General features: G+C 42.2%; 1 protein-coding gene across 3 annotated transcripts; it reads left to right on the top strand.

Annotated features, from left to right (window-relative positions):
* The first annotated feature begins 5,997 nt into the window (after positions 1–5,997).
* Positions 5,998–16,803, top strand: LOC133901128 (auxilin-related protein 1-like). Of its 3 annotated transcripts, XM_062342407.1 has the most exons (9): positions 5,998–6,682; positions 8,061–9,774; positions 9,864–9,993; positions 10,228–10,325; positions 10,428–10,493; positions 10,614–10,703; positions 15,363–15,539; positions 15,852–15,937; positions 16,016–16,436. In XM_062342407.1, the coding sequence occupies exons 1-8, from the start codon at positions 6,123–6,125 to the stop codon at positions 15,891–15,893; spliced, it is 2,877 nt and encodes a 958-aa protein (XP_062198391.1). In that variant the 5' UTR covers positions 5,998–6,122; the 3' UTR covers positions 15,894–15,937; positions 16,016–16,436. The 3 variants fall into 3 exon arrangements, with proteins under 3 accessions (XP_062198391.1, XP_062198395.1, XP_062198387.1); XM_062342411.1 differs by lacking the exons at positions 15,852–15,937; positions 16,016–16,436 and adding an exon at positions 16,467–16,803; XM_062342403.1 differs by having other exon boundaries at positions 15,852–16,437.
* Positions 16,804–17,701: the final 898 nt, after the last annotated feature.

Here is a 17,701-nt window from a genome sequence, read left to right as displayed (position 1 = left end):
TCAATTCATTTTATTCGAATCAAGGTTCAAGTTCTGATCTTATAATTCAAATCTTCGTTCCAATATGTTGTCAAATCATGCCAATCCAATTCAATTCAAGCTATTCAAATTGAATTGTTATAAATCCATTTCGAATCCAAATACGTTCATCGAATCATCACAAATCGATTCCAAATTCAAATGCATTCATTTGAATCTTTCCAAATCTAATTACCAATTCAAATTATTCAATTTGAATCTTTGCAAATGCATTTACAAAATCTAGTTCAAATTCATTTTGTTCATTTGAACTGTCATTCACACCCACTCTCACTATTTCACCTCTTTCTCTACATGTTCTCTCTCTCTCAATCTCTATTCATCTAGGCAGCAAAGTCCATGGGCCACCATCAACCCATGCCCTGCTCCCTCCATGCCCCTCCTCTCTCTAGTCACCAGCCAAAAGCACATACCAAACCACCGGCCATCACCATCCCCATCCCCATGTTTCCTCTGATTTTTTTCAACTGGATGGCAAAATCCATTTGCTCTTCTCCTCTCAAGCTTCACCTGCAAGGAACTCCCCTCCGCATACATTCACACACAAGCATACAACAACACCAGCACACACACGCAACAACACACAGCAGCATCACAGCCACCATCTCCACTGCATCGGCCCATGCTGCCCAGGCCGCCGCCGCCGCCGTTCAACTGCTGTCCAGGCTGCCCCACCGTGCTATCGTCATCGCACCGAGCTGCCATGCTCGTTGCCGAGTGCACCACCGCTTGGCTGCGCAGATGCCCACATGCAGCACACCGCATCCTGTCGCGTCGTCCCGGCCCTTTCGCAGCGCCACGCCATTTTGCCGTGACGCAAGACCATCGCCATGCCACTGCCCCGCCGTGCATGCTATCACCGCCCGTGCGCCACCCATCCACCACAATGAGCAACCTTTCCCCTTGCTCCCTTCTCCCTCTTCGTTTCCCGATGCTGCTAGCCGCCGTGCGCATTGTCCCGCCACCGGCAAGCCCTTTTCTCCGGCCTTCTCACTCTTTGTCATGCCCGGTCGAGAAGCCTAACCGCCCTCCGGCCGGCCGTCACTGCTCCGTCACCACCAGTCGTCCCTCCTCTCTCCGGTGCCTCCCTCGCTCCCTCTCTCTCTCTCTCTTCATCGGCTCCCCTTCTCCCTCCTGGCCATCTCCACAGGCACCCTTGGCTCCCTCCTCTCCCTCTCTCTCCGACTCCCTTCGATGCCCTTGTCTCCTTTCCCTGGTGCCTCCCTCTCCCTCGATCTCTCTCTCCCTTCCCTGAGCCACGCGCGGGCGGTCAAGAGGCCCAGACGGCCTTATCCTCTTGCCTCCTGCATCCCTCACCTCCATGTGGGCCCCCACTAGTCCACCAAGCCGGTCCGCAGTGCACCGTCCTCACAAAGCCTCACCGGTCCACCAAAGCAACGGACCAAGTCCACAAAGCCGGTGCACCATGAACCCCCCCCCCCCTTCACAAATCTCCTCGAGTCCACAGCTCAGTAGACCGTGTCCGCGAAACAGTGACATTTTTCAATTTCCAGGGTTTCTATTCAGACAAATCTTCCGATGTTCATAACTCCTCTGTTTCAACTCCGATTTTGGCGATTCTTTCATTGATATTCCTCTAAAATCATAATCTATCACTCCGCCAAATTCTTGTAATTTTTGGAGTTTATTTATTTTCCCGCTCGGTATTTATTTTCATATCGTAGCATTTAACCTAGATTAGATTTAGTCTTTTATTAAACTAAGTTGAGTTTAGATAATTCGATAACCATGTTTAGATTATAATCATAGATTAGTTGCTTATATTAATCTTGCTGAAGTGTAGGTTTAATCATCATGTTAATTAAATAATAGTTCTTAGATTTATTCAAAGGGTTTTCTTTAATTCATGTTTAGAAATAGATTGTCATTTCATGCTATAATCTATAGTTTAATCTTAGTATAATTAATATAACAAGTTAACCAGTGTAGCTGCTTGGGTAATAACTACATGTTTTTAGAATATGATAGAATAATTTAACATTAGTAATTAATTAATTATTATTATTATTTAATAAGCAATAATTAGATTAATACAATAATTAACCTAGTTAATTGATTACATGCATGCTCTTGCTATAGCAATAGATGTAGATTAATTAGAGTAGCAATTAAGAAACATTGGGTAACTAAAATTAATTACTAGATAACCATGTTATAATGCTATAGATTAGAAGATTTAATCCGACACTTGAGCACTTAAAGCACATTAATCGTCTAGAGTCATACTTACGTATATATGTATACATGCTCACATATATATAGACGTAAGTATCCCACACACTTTTATATCTGTACACGTGCACTCACCTACACGTAGAATCCCTAACTGTTGTCTTCCGGTAGTTAAGCTTATAAACGATCACTAGTCATTAATAACTTGTTATGCTTTTATCTAAAGTTAATAAAATAACTAGGTTAACAATTTGACCTAGCTTCACTAGATAATCTCGCTAGTCTCTGTATGTTAGTTTCGCTAAACTTAGTGATGTCGTCGTCTTCCCATTAGGTTAGCTTTTGTCATTTTCCTCGTTTGTTCTTCGTTGTTTTGATGTTTTTTTGGTTTCGTTTTGGTGTTCCTTTGCTTAGTCATTTTTGCGCTTTCATCGTTAATCTGCGTAGGCTCGAAGTCAAGGTTCTAAGCAATAACGCGAGGAAGGAACTGAAGGAGAGGCCCGATGATGAAGAGCCCGGAAGACCTGGACTACAAGACCAATCGTGAATTGACCTTCATGAAGGCAAGTCCTATCTCCTTGATCATATTGAACCTATATTTTCAAATAATCTACATGAGCAACTTAAAACTGGACTTATATCACATGTGCTATGTATTGCGCTTTTACAAACTGCTTGTAGTAGTTAATCCTATTAAACACTTGCCATGCTATAAATGTTATCATCCAAAACACATATCACCTTAGGATTACATGTGTTATCTATATTAATGACATACGATATCTTGATGTCTAGCATTCTTAGGATTGATTACGTCTCCTTGAAGATGTCGTTTTTAAAACATCTCTCCTCGGAGATAAGATTTAATAGTATTAATGATAACTCATATACCATAAATCCTTGATAGTTGTGAATTTCGTGATGGTTGTGAAATCCTTAATGTCATGTGGGATATGGTGGGAGATGTGTAAAAATAAGTGAAAATTATTTGACGGTGGCAGGTGGAGTAATACTCTGGATGAGGATGCTTCTAGGGCATGAGTTACCTTTGTGGTATTAATTGCTGGAAGATACATGCCTTGATTGTTTAAGGACCGAGTCATTTCGTAACCATACCTTAGCCATCCTGTGCAATCATGTGTCCTGAATGGGCAGGACCTGACATCTTCTTCATCGGACTGAGTTGTGCATCATACTAGGAGTCTGGGAGCAGCAAGCAGTCAAGTGGTCATCTGTCCCTCTGTTTGGAGGTTACTAGTACCGACCTAGGCTTAAAAAGGGGATTTTTCTTGAGTACATGGACTTTGGCATTTGGGGGTAAATCTCGTAGAAAAGTCCTGCAGGAAATGTGTTTGGAGGGTCTTGGTATGATTTGCTCATCCGCTTACAACGGTTGTAGGCTAAGCATATCGTGTAGGTAAAACTGTACAACCTCTGCAGAGTATAAATTTATCTGAATAGCTGTGTCCACGGTGATGGATATGCGAAGGCAAAACCTTTTTGACTAGACTCCGGACGCGTGTGTCTTGATGAGTGAGTGTGTAGACTAGATGCCTGTGTGATGAGATTATTGGTTCAATCCGCCAGAAGCTGTGTGGTACTAGAGGTACACCAGATGTAATAAAAGGGGCTGCGGAGTGTGGTGTAGCCCCTTCCAGGACCGAAACCCCCTCAGATATAATTTGTTACTGTTTTCTGGATTTAAAACCGTTTCAAAAGCTTATTACCTTGTTTAAAACTATTTCAAAAGCTTTGTTACCAGGTTATTTTGGTTTAAAACTGTTTCAAAAGCTTTGTTATCAGGTTATCTTATTTAAAACCGTTTCAAAAGTTTTGTTACTAGGTTACCTTATTTAAAACCGTTTTAAAAATTTTGCTACTAAGTTACCTTGTTTGAAACTATTTCTAAAGCTTTGTTACCAAGTTACTTATTTTAAACCATTTCTAAAGCATTGTTGCCGAGTTATCTTGTTTTAAACTATTTCTAAAGCTTTGTACCGAGTTATCTTGTTTTAAAACTGTCTCAAAAGCTTTACTAACAGGTTAGCTTTGTTTCAAAAGGTTAACTATAGAGAATATAACTGGATACCTGCATAAAACATGTTTTACCCTTAAAATTATACCATAAAACCTTATCTTTAAAATACCTATTATGCATCTATCAACCCCTTAAAGTAATATAGGACTTGTTGAGTAACTTTCATACTCAGTCTTGTTACTTTTAGATTGTTGCGATGGAGATCAAACTAAACCCATGTGAAGTTAAGGAGGAGAAGTATAAGGTCGCGTCCGTACCCGAGTTGCCGGGTTGTATCTTTGTTTGCTTCGCTCCGCTGTAGGCACTTCTAATTGGTTGGTCTGCTGTGGATGCTTGTCCACCAGACCATCTTTTGCACCTTTCAGGTAATTATTTTAATTATTTTATTCGAAGTATGTATTTGATATCATTCTAGAGAATTCTGTGCGTATCAGCTATTTGATACAGGGACTGATACATGAGGCACAAAGAAACCCGAGATCGGAGTCCTTACACCGACACTAGTGGCCTGATTCACATCATCTTCTTTTGGTTTCGCACGATCAGGCAACACCTCCTCTATTTCTCTTTGTTTGCTTCAGGTTTCCACAAAATCTTGAGCTTAGAGTGGATTTTTTTATTTGAACGTTTTTTTAGGAAGGCGAACCTTTCCTTCAAATTAAAAAAAAAGGGTCTATGTAAGTATGTTTGACCAAATGAGACCCTATGTTTCCATTTTGTTTAATTTGGAAATTCAACAAAAAAAAAAGTCTATTTAAGTATGTTCAATGAATATGCTACATGTGAGAAAACTCATGGTTGACCACATCATAAAAAAAACTTCAAGCCATAAGATAACACTATCAAATGATCGGTTAAGGATTAGTTAACATGACTATAACATTGCTAAAAAGTCTCATTACATGATGACATACATAACAAAGAGGAAAATCACTATATTACTGTAGAATTTCCCTTCTTTAAGAAACAAGAGACGGGTCTTAGTAGTTACATATCCTTCTCTTTCTTTTGCATTTCTAAATCTCTGTAAAAAAGTCACATGCTACATATTAATGTCCTATCCTCTGTCACGAAAATCGATTATTTATGGTTTGACTTGATATATGTATTTGAATTATCCTTAAAAGAGCCAAACTAAAGCTAAACAATAGACCATATAAATATGACTCAACATAAACTGTAACATGCTAATTTTATGTTGTTGTTTATATGGTGAATCTTATATGCTGAAAAATATCATTCATTTATATAAAAGCCTCTTACTCCGTTCCTAAACACATTGTTAACATGAGCACAACAATGATGCGTCTCTTGTTTCTTAAAGAAGGGAAATTCTTGTCTCCGAGGATAAATTCATCATTACATGTTCATTTTCCGATGGCTGATGCGTCACTAGAAGGAAGTGAAAATACGATGTTTTCGATACTTTTATTTTAATTGTTGGATTTGGTCAAATGTGACTTATCAACTATTTCAGATAACAATACAAATGCCATAAATTATACTGCTCCTTTGGGTACTTACTCATGCTGAAATAGATATTTGAAAAACTATTTACCGAGAAAATTAAAACGGCAACAAAGCAAGCCGAGGACGAATGTCTGCCACCTCGCTAATCGCACTAGAAAAAAACCGCGTAAACGACAAAAATATTTTCAAAAACACTTCGGATTCTGCGAACACACGCTCCTCTCCCCCACCCCACCCCACCCCACCCCACCCCGACCATCCCCCCCACGCCCTCCTTGAAGCCGTCAACACCCAAACCCCGCGTAGACACCCCCCTCACCCCTCCCGATTCCGGCGCCCGCCAATCCGTTCCGGCGCAGCCAGAGGCGTCCTCGGTCCGGCCATGGCCGACCCCGTCCTCGTCGACGACCTCGGCCTCTTCAGGCCACCGCCGGCCTCCGTCTACGACGACATGTTCGACTCCTGCTTCAACCGCGCGGCCGAGGCCCCCGAGCCGTCGTCCGCGGCCTCCTCATCCTCGCCGTCGCCGCGCCCGCCCGTGTTCGACAAGCCGATCTTCGACGACGATCCCGACGCGGCCGATGTCGACCCCTTCGACGCGATCCCCTTGTTTGGAGGTGGCGTCGGCGGCGGCGGCGGTGAAGGGGAGGAGAACTTCCTCGGTGGCCTCGGGAGCGCGGCGAAGCCAGAGGGGAAGAGGGAGCCGGAGGTGGCGGGGTTTGATGACGACTTGATGCCTGGGCTTGGTGGGAGCGCCAGGTCGACGGAGCCGGTGAGGGAGGCGGAGACGGACCAGGAGGCGCCGGGGTTTGACGACGATTCGGTCCCTGGGTTTGGTGGGAGCACGAAGCCGGCGCCGCAAGCGGAGCCCGAGGTGGTGGGGTTTGATGATGGTGTGATCCCTGGGTTTGGTGGGAGCACGAACCATGACGATTCGGCAAGGTCTGGTATTCTTCTAGTTCGAAATTTCCAATTTAGCTTCTACTATTTACATAACTATTACCTAGCTTAGTTTATCATATAGAAGGTGAGGTTGGATTGGTAAAGTTTGAGTTCTGCTGCTAGTAGTATTAAATTATGCTCCATGGAAATGGAAGCCCAATCCACGTATTTTATGTGATGGTGGTTGGACACTGGGTTTCGCGATGCAATGCCATATGCAGCCGCATCATTTCAAACAGTGGGGAAAAATGTGGAAAGTGATAGTGTGGTTATGCTTCGAAGGACAGCAGCCCTCTTAAAATTTTCCACTAAATAAGTGCAAGTCAAAACAATGATAAACTTCTAACCGAACCATTGCCCCCGACAGGTAAAAGATATTATGATTATTTAAGAGCGCGGAGTTTTGAAACAAGTAGAGATATTCTGTGTTGAGGTTTTCACTGGTTTGAAGGTTTATTTTTTGATATCTCAAATAGAGTCTCTGTTCTTTCGTGCATTGTTTTCTTGATTTTAATCTGATATGTGTTATTTTCTACTATAATTCGTAGGCATCTCATGAACACATAATTATGCCTTTATAGCCTTAGGATTATATCCTGGGGCTATCCTATTATTTGAAAACTCTATGTGAACTTTTAAGAGTTATGCCTTTTAAATGGCATCCTTTTTTCCCTACAGTAGCGAGCAGTGTCATTCTGCAGGTATGATCAAGTTGAATCTAGGATACTCACCCTAAATTTTGAACGAACATGTCATATTTCTGTCAATGTAGTCATAAATCCTGTATTGGTTGGTTGGATACTTTGTTGACCATGAAGGATGATTTGTCTATGACAATGTAAGACCTTCACATGACTGGCCTTATAGATCATATTTTATTCGAAGAAATCTCAGTAGTGCAAATTAGTGCATAACGGATAAGTTTATGCGGCGTCTTGTAGCTGACTATAAGTTGGAACTGGAGCGGAACTTGTTATTCTGCCAGTGGTTTGTCATTACTCATTAGCTACCTTTTCATAACAAAGAACCTTTGGTATTTTATAGTGTTATTACTTGTCTATTTCTTTTACTGCTGGTTTGGAAGTGAGTAATTTGTTAGATGCATCATAACTTCATGACTGTGCTATTGCAAGTTCACTTTGGATTACCTTTCGGTCCGGGTTTTCCCCTTTTTGTGGCGCATGAGAGTTAGATTGTTGATAAGTGATGTGTTCTGTTGACCTGTCTAATTTCTATCACTTTGATTTTAATCCTTGACAATATATATGGCTGTTTGTTGGAACTTTAAGACTCTAATGCAAAAATAGTTATCTTTGTGATAACCACATGAGCTGTTCTTCTCTTCTTTGGTGATCATCTGTGAATGAAATCTATACAGGGAGGATCCTATAACAAGAGAAGAAAGTGAATCAATTTCGTCCAGCAAAATGAGTGTGAGCATGCCGGAAGATCCTTTTGTCATTTTAGGTGCTATGCCCAAATCGGGATATTCATCCTTTAGATTGTTTTCAGACCATTTGGATAACATCGGCATGCCTGCGAAGTCAGGGAACACAAAGGTTGATGCCCCTTCTAATACTAGTGTGGTGTTTCAGAGCTCTGATATTTTTGCTGGGTTTCCAAAAGCCATGCCATCCTATTCATTTACATCTGAAAAAAAGAGCGATACAACTGAAAGGAGATCTGTAGATAACATAAATAGCATGAGTCATTGCAATCAGACGGCTCAGGAAAAGCCAGTCCAACGAGCTTCAGCAGAAGCGCATGGCAATGTATTGCCTGTGATGAACGTCTTTGAGCCATCTGTTCTCCATGAAGTACCTGGCACCACTGGTTTCCAGACTTTAAACCCATTTGCTATGGATATGCCAGATGAATTGCCAGAGGAGAATCAATATTCAAAAATGCCTAATGATGTGTGGCTAACTGTTTCAGATATTGCTCTAGTGACACAACCTACAAGTGTACCACCTCCTTCACGTCCTCCACCTCCACTTGCCACCAAGCAACCACTAACTGAATCTGTCACTAGCAAAACATATCCTCATCTTCATAATCAAGGCTTCCATCATTCCGTTAGTTCTGCAAATACTTCTAAAACATCCCAAATTAATGAACTGGAAGATTTTTTCATGGCAAAGCCTGCTAAGTTTGCCAATGGGCATCCACAAGCTCTAAATCATGAAGGAAAGGAACAATACTCTTCTACAGCTACTGTAAGTTTCATGGATTGGGCTGAATTGAGACATTCTAAAGGGATAAACCAAGGGGCTTTCGATTCTATGTTCACTAGCAGTCAGTATCGACAGCAGGAAATAGACGAGAAAATAGAGTTTTGTTCTCATGAAATGGAAAATATAAATGAAGAAGGGAGAGTAGAGAATGAACGAAGACAAAGAGAACATGAAGAGGAGCAAAGAAGTGCAGAAATGGAGAGGGAAGAAGAGCTTGAGAGGGAAAGAGAAAAGGTGAGACAAAGGGAACAAGAGGAGCGAAAGAGGTGTGAGAAAGAGAGAGAGGCCAGGCAGGCTGTAGAGAAGGCCATTCGGGAGGCACGCGAAAGAGCAGGTGCTGAAGCACGCATGCAAGCTGAGAGGATGGCTCGTCAAAGGGCGGAACGAGCTGCAGTACAGAAAGTAGCAGCAGAAGCTCGTGAGAGAGCTGTGGTGGAGGCAAAGGAAAGAGCTGCAAAGGCTGCTGCAGAAGCTAAGGAAAGAGCAGCAGCAGAGGCTAGGGAAAGGGCTGAAGCAGAATCAAGGGAAAGTGCCGCCAAAGCTGCTGCAGAAGCAAGGGAGAAGGCAGCAGCAGAATCTCAGGAGAAAGCTGCTGCAGAAGCTCGGGCAAAAGCTGAGCGAGCTGCTGTTGAGAAAGCTGCAGCAGAAGCAAGGAGGAGGGCTGAAAGAGCAGTTTTTGAGAGGGTTGCTGCTGAAGCTCGACAAAGGGCTGCTAATGAAGCTAGAGAAAGGGCTGCAGCTGAAGCACGGGCAAGAGAAAATAAGCATAGAACAGCAACAGCGCAACCTGATCTTGAGTCTATCTTTGGTATGCCTTCTAGATCAAGCAGTGTATCAAGATCACAAACTGCAACAACGGTGAGCACTGAGCAGCTGCATGAGTTGTTTTTGTAGAAAATTTGCCCTGGTTTAACCTTGTTTTCTCCCTGATAACTTCAACTTTTCAGAATCCTTTTGATGTTCAACCTCAAGGTAGTTCTGGTTCTGGTACTGTGAGGACATCTTCGGGTTCAGCTTCTCCCTTCGCTCAGCCTTCATCAAGCAATCTTATGGATGACTTATCTTCTATATTTGGAGGTACTATTTAATATCTGAATATTTTCATTGTTAGTAGTGTTTGTGTGCTATCTTAGAAACTAATTTGCACTAATCATATTCAGTGTTGTTAGTTGTGGAGGTAGGGGTGGTCACAAATCAGGCCCTCAACAGGATTTAACATTAATTATTTTTTTAGCATAGAAGTACTACTCTAGCATTATTTCGAGTGTATGCAATTATCACTGACCAAGTTTTAATATTCCTCATATATAGCACCTTCATCATCTGCTGTATTTCAAGAATTGGATGGAGAGAGTGAAGAAAGAAGGAAGGCAAGATTAGAGCGTCACCAAAGGACAATGGAGCGTGCGGTATGCTAACCTATAATCAATCTGTTACTTTTCTTTTAATTGGTAACTTTTAAAATCTGTATTAAAGATGCCAATTATATTGCTGTTCATATGATATTTCAGGCAAAAGCTCTTGCTGAAAAAAATGAGCGTGATTTGCAAGCTCAGCAGGAGCAGGAAGAGCGACATGTAAGCTCTATATTCTATTATAGTGCTTCTGGGCTTTCGGCAATTCCTACCAATTTTGATATATAAATAAATAGATCAGATGATTCATTTTGTGAACTAATGTGATTTCTCTCTTTTCAGAGAATTGGTGAAACACTTGATTTTGAGATAAAGAGGTGGGCTGCTGGGAAGGAAGGCAACTTACGGGCCTTGCTATCAACATTGCAATATGTTAGTATCCTGTTTCTAGTACTGATATGATTCTGTGCTCCTTTTTTTAGGAAATATTTTTCTGATTGCACTCTTGCTGGAAATTGGGTGGATAGAAAATGTGGCATAGCCATGTCTGTTATCAAGTACTACTAATTGTGTGCAATAATGGCAACGTAAATAATTAGTTAGCAAGTCTATATAGTATAAACATTGTCAGTTTACTCTTTGGGACTTGAAATTGAGAATTTTTGAGGTATTGTATACTTGGAGATAGTTAAAAATCGACACTTCTCCAAATCCAGAGGGCTCGAGAACGTCTTCCCCCTTCTACCTTGGGGAAAATATTTTCTTTAGTAGATTCATACTAGGTTTGAACAGAATGGTTTTGTCCAAACTGTTCACACGATCGCTGTGAAGCGATAGTGACCGGCGAAGGAACAAGAGTGGCTGGCAAGACAATCCTGAGTGTCAAATGCTTTTGTGAAAACATTTTGAACCATCTTTGAACACCCCTAATTCATAGTCCCTCCATTTTAAGATTTAAGGCACTAAAGCCTCTTGCACATGGATTAAGAAAGTGAAATAAGGAAATTTAATTGCTCAAAATCTCTCGGTTCTAGCCTGGCTGGGGTCAGAAGTGTGCAGGCTTTGATACTCCCTGCATCACTGACAGTGCCTTTCCTTATTTTTGAATGGACGTCCATTTGGACAGTCTGATCCACAAGGAATTCTGTTGACATTGTGTTGACAATATGTAGCTGATTTTGAATCATGTTATTACATATACCTGTTTTTTTTTAATATATAAGAATTCCCACAGTAAAGGGCTGTGCTGAAATTTCAAGTTGCAGAAATAAAATAAAAGTGTGAAGATGCTGTGACTAGGTTATAAATATATGCGTCTTGGTCAGTAAGGTGATTATTTGTCTGCATAAGAATTGTTCAGGCATGTCATATCATGGCTATTTGACCAAACCATTTTTCTTCCCGTGCATGAAAAACCACGCAGATGGACTATCTCCTAATGACTGGATAAATGATTTGATTCATTTAATGTTTCTTTTTTCCATGAAATTTTTGTAATGCAGTGTTACATCTGGTTTTACAACAAAACCGAATATACCTATATGTATGCTAGGATCAAGTAACACATATAATGACATCATAAGTGGTAATAACAGAATAATATCATCAACTTAAACGTACCTTCTTCTAACAAAAAGGGAGCATTGATGCAGCGGAACTAAGTGCAACCTTCATTTTCAACTGGGCAACTCCACAGACAATCGATGGAGAATACATCCTAGAATGCACCATCCTCTGTAAAGTCCTCAAATTTTTTCCCGACTGAGCGACATTGTTTGGGTAGCAAGTGTGAGTATATGGAATAATCAGCAAGTGTGGAAAAGTATGACATGCAGCTAATATTAACGATGGCTTATTAGAGGTTTATTTGCATAAATATCATTTTAGTAGTAACACAGTTACAAAAGCAATTTATTTTCTATGTGAATGATTTTCTAAAAATTATAAAAATTGAGTCAAAGTTCCAACCACCTTGCTCCTCATCTGAGGTTCCAATCACCTCTAAACAAAACCGAATTTGAATCACAGTTCCGACCACTGTGATCCACCAGAACTAACCAAAAACCAACCCGAAAACCACTTGACTAATCATGTTCATACTGCTCATGACCATAAGAACGGCTGATATATCAGTTTTCACTCTACAAAGGTCGTACACTTTACCTACAAGATGTGCCTTCCTATTTTACCAAGTACTCATTGGCCGATGGATGACTCTCACACTTCTGAGGTGTGCGCTAGAAATTCACTACAAAGTCTTTCCAACGTCTCTCTCAGCACGTGTCAACCCGCTAAGATTTCACCACCGTGGGAGTACACCCTCCACTCAAAAAGCCCCCTTTTGCGCCTTGAGGTTCCAGAAAGTACACCCTTCCATCCCCGTATCACCAAATGATCTTCATCATGCTAAGAAATAGCGAATTACTTGGCTAAGCCCGTCCCATACTAGACTTGTGGTTATACTGTTTTCATGGGCGGTCGCTCCACGAACCGTCCTTAACATGATTTGGGCAAGACTACCATCAACCAATATAGGGAGATAAACCAATATTCGATAAAGTCAACATTCTTGCTTGGAACACATCCACAGACCAACCATCATGCCAAACTTGCTCAGACCTTACTTTCCAAATCTAAGCATCTTTACCAAGGTTATCATCATGATTCATATTATTAAACAGAAACGTCATTTGCCTATACTACCTATGAGTAAGCAACACTAAGCATAATCTATCTATAACATTATAACCAAAACTATGGCTACAAGGAATATGGGGGAAATGCTAGTAAACCCTAACTATGAGATATCATATTTGATCAATATGCAATATTTAAAACAAAAATTTATAAAACTAAGTGCAAGATGATCAAGGACATTTGCCTTTTTCGAAATGCTGCTCAAAATCACCTAAGTCTTGATCCTAGATGTTGTCGAACGCCTCCGGGACAAACTCCTCTGCATGCGAGCAAAACAAGCAACACTAAGAACAAGCACGAAACAAAGTAAACATAACAAACAAACGCTAAAGCTGGTTAGGACACGATTTTAGGAAGATTTGGGCGAATCTTAAACAGCTAAAAACAACAAAAACTATTTTTTTGGATTTAAACCTAATTTTTAAAAGGCCTAAAACTTTTATTTAAAATTTTCCAGAATTATTTATAGGACAAAACTGAATAAAACAATTTTATAGAATTTATTTCCATTTTTAGAAATAAAACTAATTTTATATGCAACAAAACATATTAAAAGCATTTATTTTATCAAAGAAAATATTTTTAAACATTATCAAAAATAAAAACAGAGCTAAAAACATACTCCTTCTGTTTATCAATATTTGTCCATGGCCTCGGGAGTATCTGTCTCAAATTATTTGTCAATTGCGGTAACCAAAGATGCTTTATAGTCTATTTTTCTACTATGCCCTTGAGTGTATGCATGCATTTACTCAACGTTGGTGAGTTACTTGCTCTCATCCTTGCATTGATTAGGGGTAGCATGGTCATCTCAGTGTATTTTTCACTCGATTTCAGTATTCCTTGGTTGTATGCAATGGTGGGCGTGGAAAAACATTGCGAAACAGAGGGAGTATTAAACACATTAATCTAAATTATTTTCTATTTTTTGGAATCTTTCTATTAAAAGAAAACCTATTTTTCATAATAAATAGATTATCGAGAATGATTCTTCTAAAGGAAATCTGAGTTAATGCGCAACGATGATGCCATCGCTCTGACTGGGCTGTTGACTCGGCAAGACGCGCTGACTGGACTCACCACGTAGGACAAATACGCCTACATGGCTTGCTGACATGGCAAGGTGACTAGGTGGAAGGCTAATTAAATCTAAGCCCTTGATTTCTAATTCGATGTCTCTGATCGGCTATGCCCGAAGGGGTACGCTACATCTAATCCTAACCCTACGAACACGATCAGACGGTGAGGGAGGGAGCTACCATGGCTTTGGCGCTGAGCAATTTGACGACGAGGTTTCCACGGCGGAGAATGGCCGGCGAAGGGCGAAGAAGGCTCTGTGACGCTCGGGAGACGACAAGCGGTGGAAGAGGATAGAGGTGACGGCGACTCCATTTGATGCACTTGCGGGCGTCGGGGAAGATCAAAGAGGCTCGGCTACGGCAGGCTTCAACGGCGGGAGTCCGACAACCTCTGGAGCTCTGTGCGGTAGAGGTTTGGCGACGGTGAGTGGCGGACGACAACTAGATGCGGATGGCGAGCACGGGTGTGAGCTCAGACGACATCGAGAGAGGCTGGAGCAGCACGACGACGACGACGACGGACTTTAGCAATGGCGCGGCGGCTTCGCTGGAGTGATTGGGATGTGGATTCGTGACGAGAAGGTGGGGTTCGAGCGTGGTGGAGCGAAGAGGAGCTCGGGGAGGGGTTTGGGTGGCTATATACACACGGGAGGGTGAGCTCGATTCGGCCAGCTCGGGATTAATGGCGGCGGACAATTAGGGCTTCAGTTTCCAATTTTTTGTTGTGCAATTGGTGACCTTCAATTAGGGGTCGACGGTTTGAGGCTTCAATCGGCATTCAAATGCTTTAATTTGCGCAGACTCAAATGGGAGAGTTCAAACGAGCGGCTGGCGTTTTTGGAGGGGAAATAGGAGGTTAGGGGTTGGGTCTGACGGGTGGGCCCGGTTGGTAGCGACGTGAAGGTAGATCAGAGAGAGGGCAGGCAAAATCAGGCTGTCACATGCAGTTGAGAGAAATCTTGGACGGGAAGGAACGATATGGTGCGAGATTAATATTAGTAGAAATAGAATAATGTAAATCGAATTTGTGATTGTGACCACATTTTAAACATAGCTAGTGAAGTAACTCTAAGAGAAGTGATTGGATCAGAATGTACGTCGACTAGGATAACTTCAAAATAATTGTCTCATGGGCAGTATGTTGATGTTACAACCTTTCATATTCTATATTGTGCTTTAGAATCTTCGCCCCTTTTTTGTTCTTTTCTTGGGAAGAAGATGCTGAAGCATGACCAATGAGGGCTAAAAATTTAGCTTTCCTAGCCTTTTGTTCTTGTCCGTTGCTGTACTCATGTATTTTTGTTAATTTGTGCAGATTCTTTGGCCTCAATGTGGCTGGCGACCTATATCATTGACTGATTTAATTACAGCTGCATCTGTCAAGAAAGAATACAGGAAAGCTACATTGTGCATCCATCCTGATAAGGTGCAGCAAAAGGGTGCAAATCTTCAACAGAAATACATTGCAGAAAAGGTGTTTGACCTTCTAAAGGTATGATTACTCCCCTGCATAATGCCATTCTAGACTTGTTCAATTTCCCTCTTACCATTTCAATTCAAGTTCACTCTACGCGTATGTTTGGATTCTTTGCCAGTAGAGGCAAGGTAGGCAAGGATTGCCTAGCCTTGCCGGGCAAAGCTAGGCAAGAAAACACGTGGTGTTTGGTTCTCAGACTTTACTAGCTCTGCTCCCTTCCTGCCCCTTTTTCTTCTTCCTCCTCCCAATCAAATTTAGCACAAACGCTGTTGAATACATTTTTGAAGAAATTGAGCACCAATACTACTGAATGCTAGCTCGATCTAGGCAGCAGGGACTTCGTTCTGGAGAGTGGAGGGCTCGATTTGAACATTCCCTAATCAGCTCCATTGAGTCCAAGCTCGCTGCTGCAGGTTCTCGAGCTCGATCCCGGTGATTCCTTGCCGGATTTGCCAAGCTCTGCTTCTAATTTCGTCTCCTTGTCGTTCCAGCCACCACTAGGTGCTGATTTATGCCGTTGATGGTCAATTTTTGCCACACGGCTCGGTTTGTTCTCTGTTGGCTGCCGGATTCGAGGATGATATGACGACGTGGAGGGGTTGTGTGGCGTGGCAGTGATTGAGCAAACGTGCAGCCAAAGTTTGCCCGTGCAGGAGAGCCGATTTGGCTCTCCCACGTGGGCAAGGATTTCCTTGCCAGCCTGGGCTAGATTGTCTGGCAAAGCAAGGTTTTGGAAGAGAACCAAACACATAGCCTTGCTAGGCAAGGAGAGGCAAGCCCTTGCCTAGGAACCAAACGTGCCCTACATTTCAGCTGTTATTTTAGCTCGTTGCTGCATCTGTGATTCAAATGCATTCTTAGTGTTATGACATGAAACATTTTCACGACTTGCAAGCGATGGTGTTATTCTATTGGACTGATACCCTACTGTGATACAAACAGGAAGCATGGAACAAATTCAACTCAGAAGAACTCTTCTAACATCTTGTTTGGGAAACATGTTGACCATTTATCCACCTCAAATGAGGTACTAGGAAGGACACAAATCGCAAGTGGTAGATATTTTATTCTTTTCCGTTATATTATACATAGTTTTGTTATTTTTCTCTTATTTCCTTGCTTTTCGATTCTTATGTGTTCTATTCATTGGCATGTGTAACCATATTTTGCGTTGTGGAACTTTGTATGTTGTCTCCCTTGGGCAGTGTAAATAAACTTATTGTAGAGAAACAACCCTGTAAATCTAGTAATGTAAGTGGAAAAATTCCGATTTTGATTATTTTTGAGAAGCATAGAATTTACATGCCTATGGTACGTGAACGGTGTAAACTTCCCTGATTAAATAAATATCAGATTTTATGGCAAAAGAACAGTCCTTGCAATCGTCATTGTCGATTTTCCATGCAATCTTTATTGTCAAGTTTAGACAATCTGTGTTGCACAGACAAGTTTAGAGCATCTCCGATGGATGTTCTATCGCGCCCTCCATCTCGACTGGTAGCCAAAACGACCAAGAATCGATCTCCAACACCTCCACACCACTTTGACGAGCATGGCATCCCGCACCTCCCGCACATCACATCTAGCGTCCCTCTCCCCTCACGCCATGTCCCGTTTGCTCGTGCGCTCCCGCCACCCTTGTGAGCCCTCACCCTCGCCGCGTAGCCCGTTGCCGCACCACCATTAACTCGTCGTCGCCATGACTTCCTGCTCGGAGCAAGGAAGCCAGAGGAGGAGGCCATCCCGCTTGCGTCAGCTGCGCAGATCTGGAGCCGCCTCGAGGGATTGAAGTCGAAAGCTGAAGCCAAGCTACCTTGCCGATGCTGTGGGATTCTTCGCCGCTGTGCTCCTTCTTCCTCTCCGTCCGAGCTTGTGCTGCAGCCCACCGGTAAGTGCTCTCCTCCGACTCCAATTCCATGGCTGCTCACCTTCACTGTCCTCCAAACCTCCTCTAGTGCTAATGTGCCTCCCAATTTTTGCTGAAAGTAGCCTCCTCTTCCACGTAGGGGTGGCAACGGGGCTAATTCCCATCGGGGAATGCTTCTCCATCCCTGTCCCTATTTAGCTATGGGGGGGGGGGGAGATTTCTTCCATCCTCATCCCCGTGAGGAATTTTACGGGGATCGGGTCCCCAATGGGAATGTAAAATTGAATTATATTTGATTGTTTCTATATAT

Source organism: Phragmites australis, chromosome 2, assembly GCF_958298935.1.
Source record: "Phragmites australis chromosome 2, lpPhrAust1.1, whole genome shotgun sequence".
NCBI classification, from domain to species: Eukaryota; Viridiplantae; Streptophyta; class Magnoliopsida; order Poales; family Poaceae; genus Phragmites; species Phragmites australis.
Note: the sequence above shows the minus strand (reverse complement) of the source record. Positions and strands in the feature narration are given on the sequence as shown.

What these genes read in the sequence shown, in the direction of transcription:
- LOC133901128 (XM_062342403.1), top strand. Translation starts at nt 6,123, where the DNA reads ATGGCCGACCCCGTCCTCGTCGACGACCTCGGCCTCTTCAGGCCACCG. An exon ending in GATCACAAACTGCAACAACG is followed by an intron (nt 9,775 to 9,863) that starts GTGAGCACTGAG and finishes TCAACTTTTCAG; the next exon opens with AATCCTTTTGATGTTCAACC. An exon ending in AGGTGTTTGACCTTCTAAAG is followed by an intron (nt 15,540 to 15,851) that starts GTATGATTACTC and finishes AGCTCGATCTAG; the next exon opens with GCAGCAGGGACTTCGTTCTG.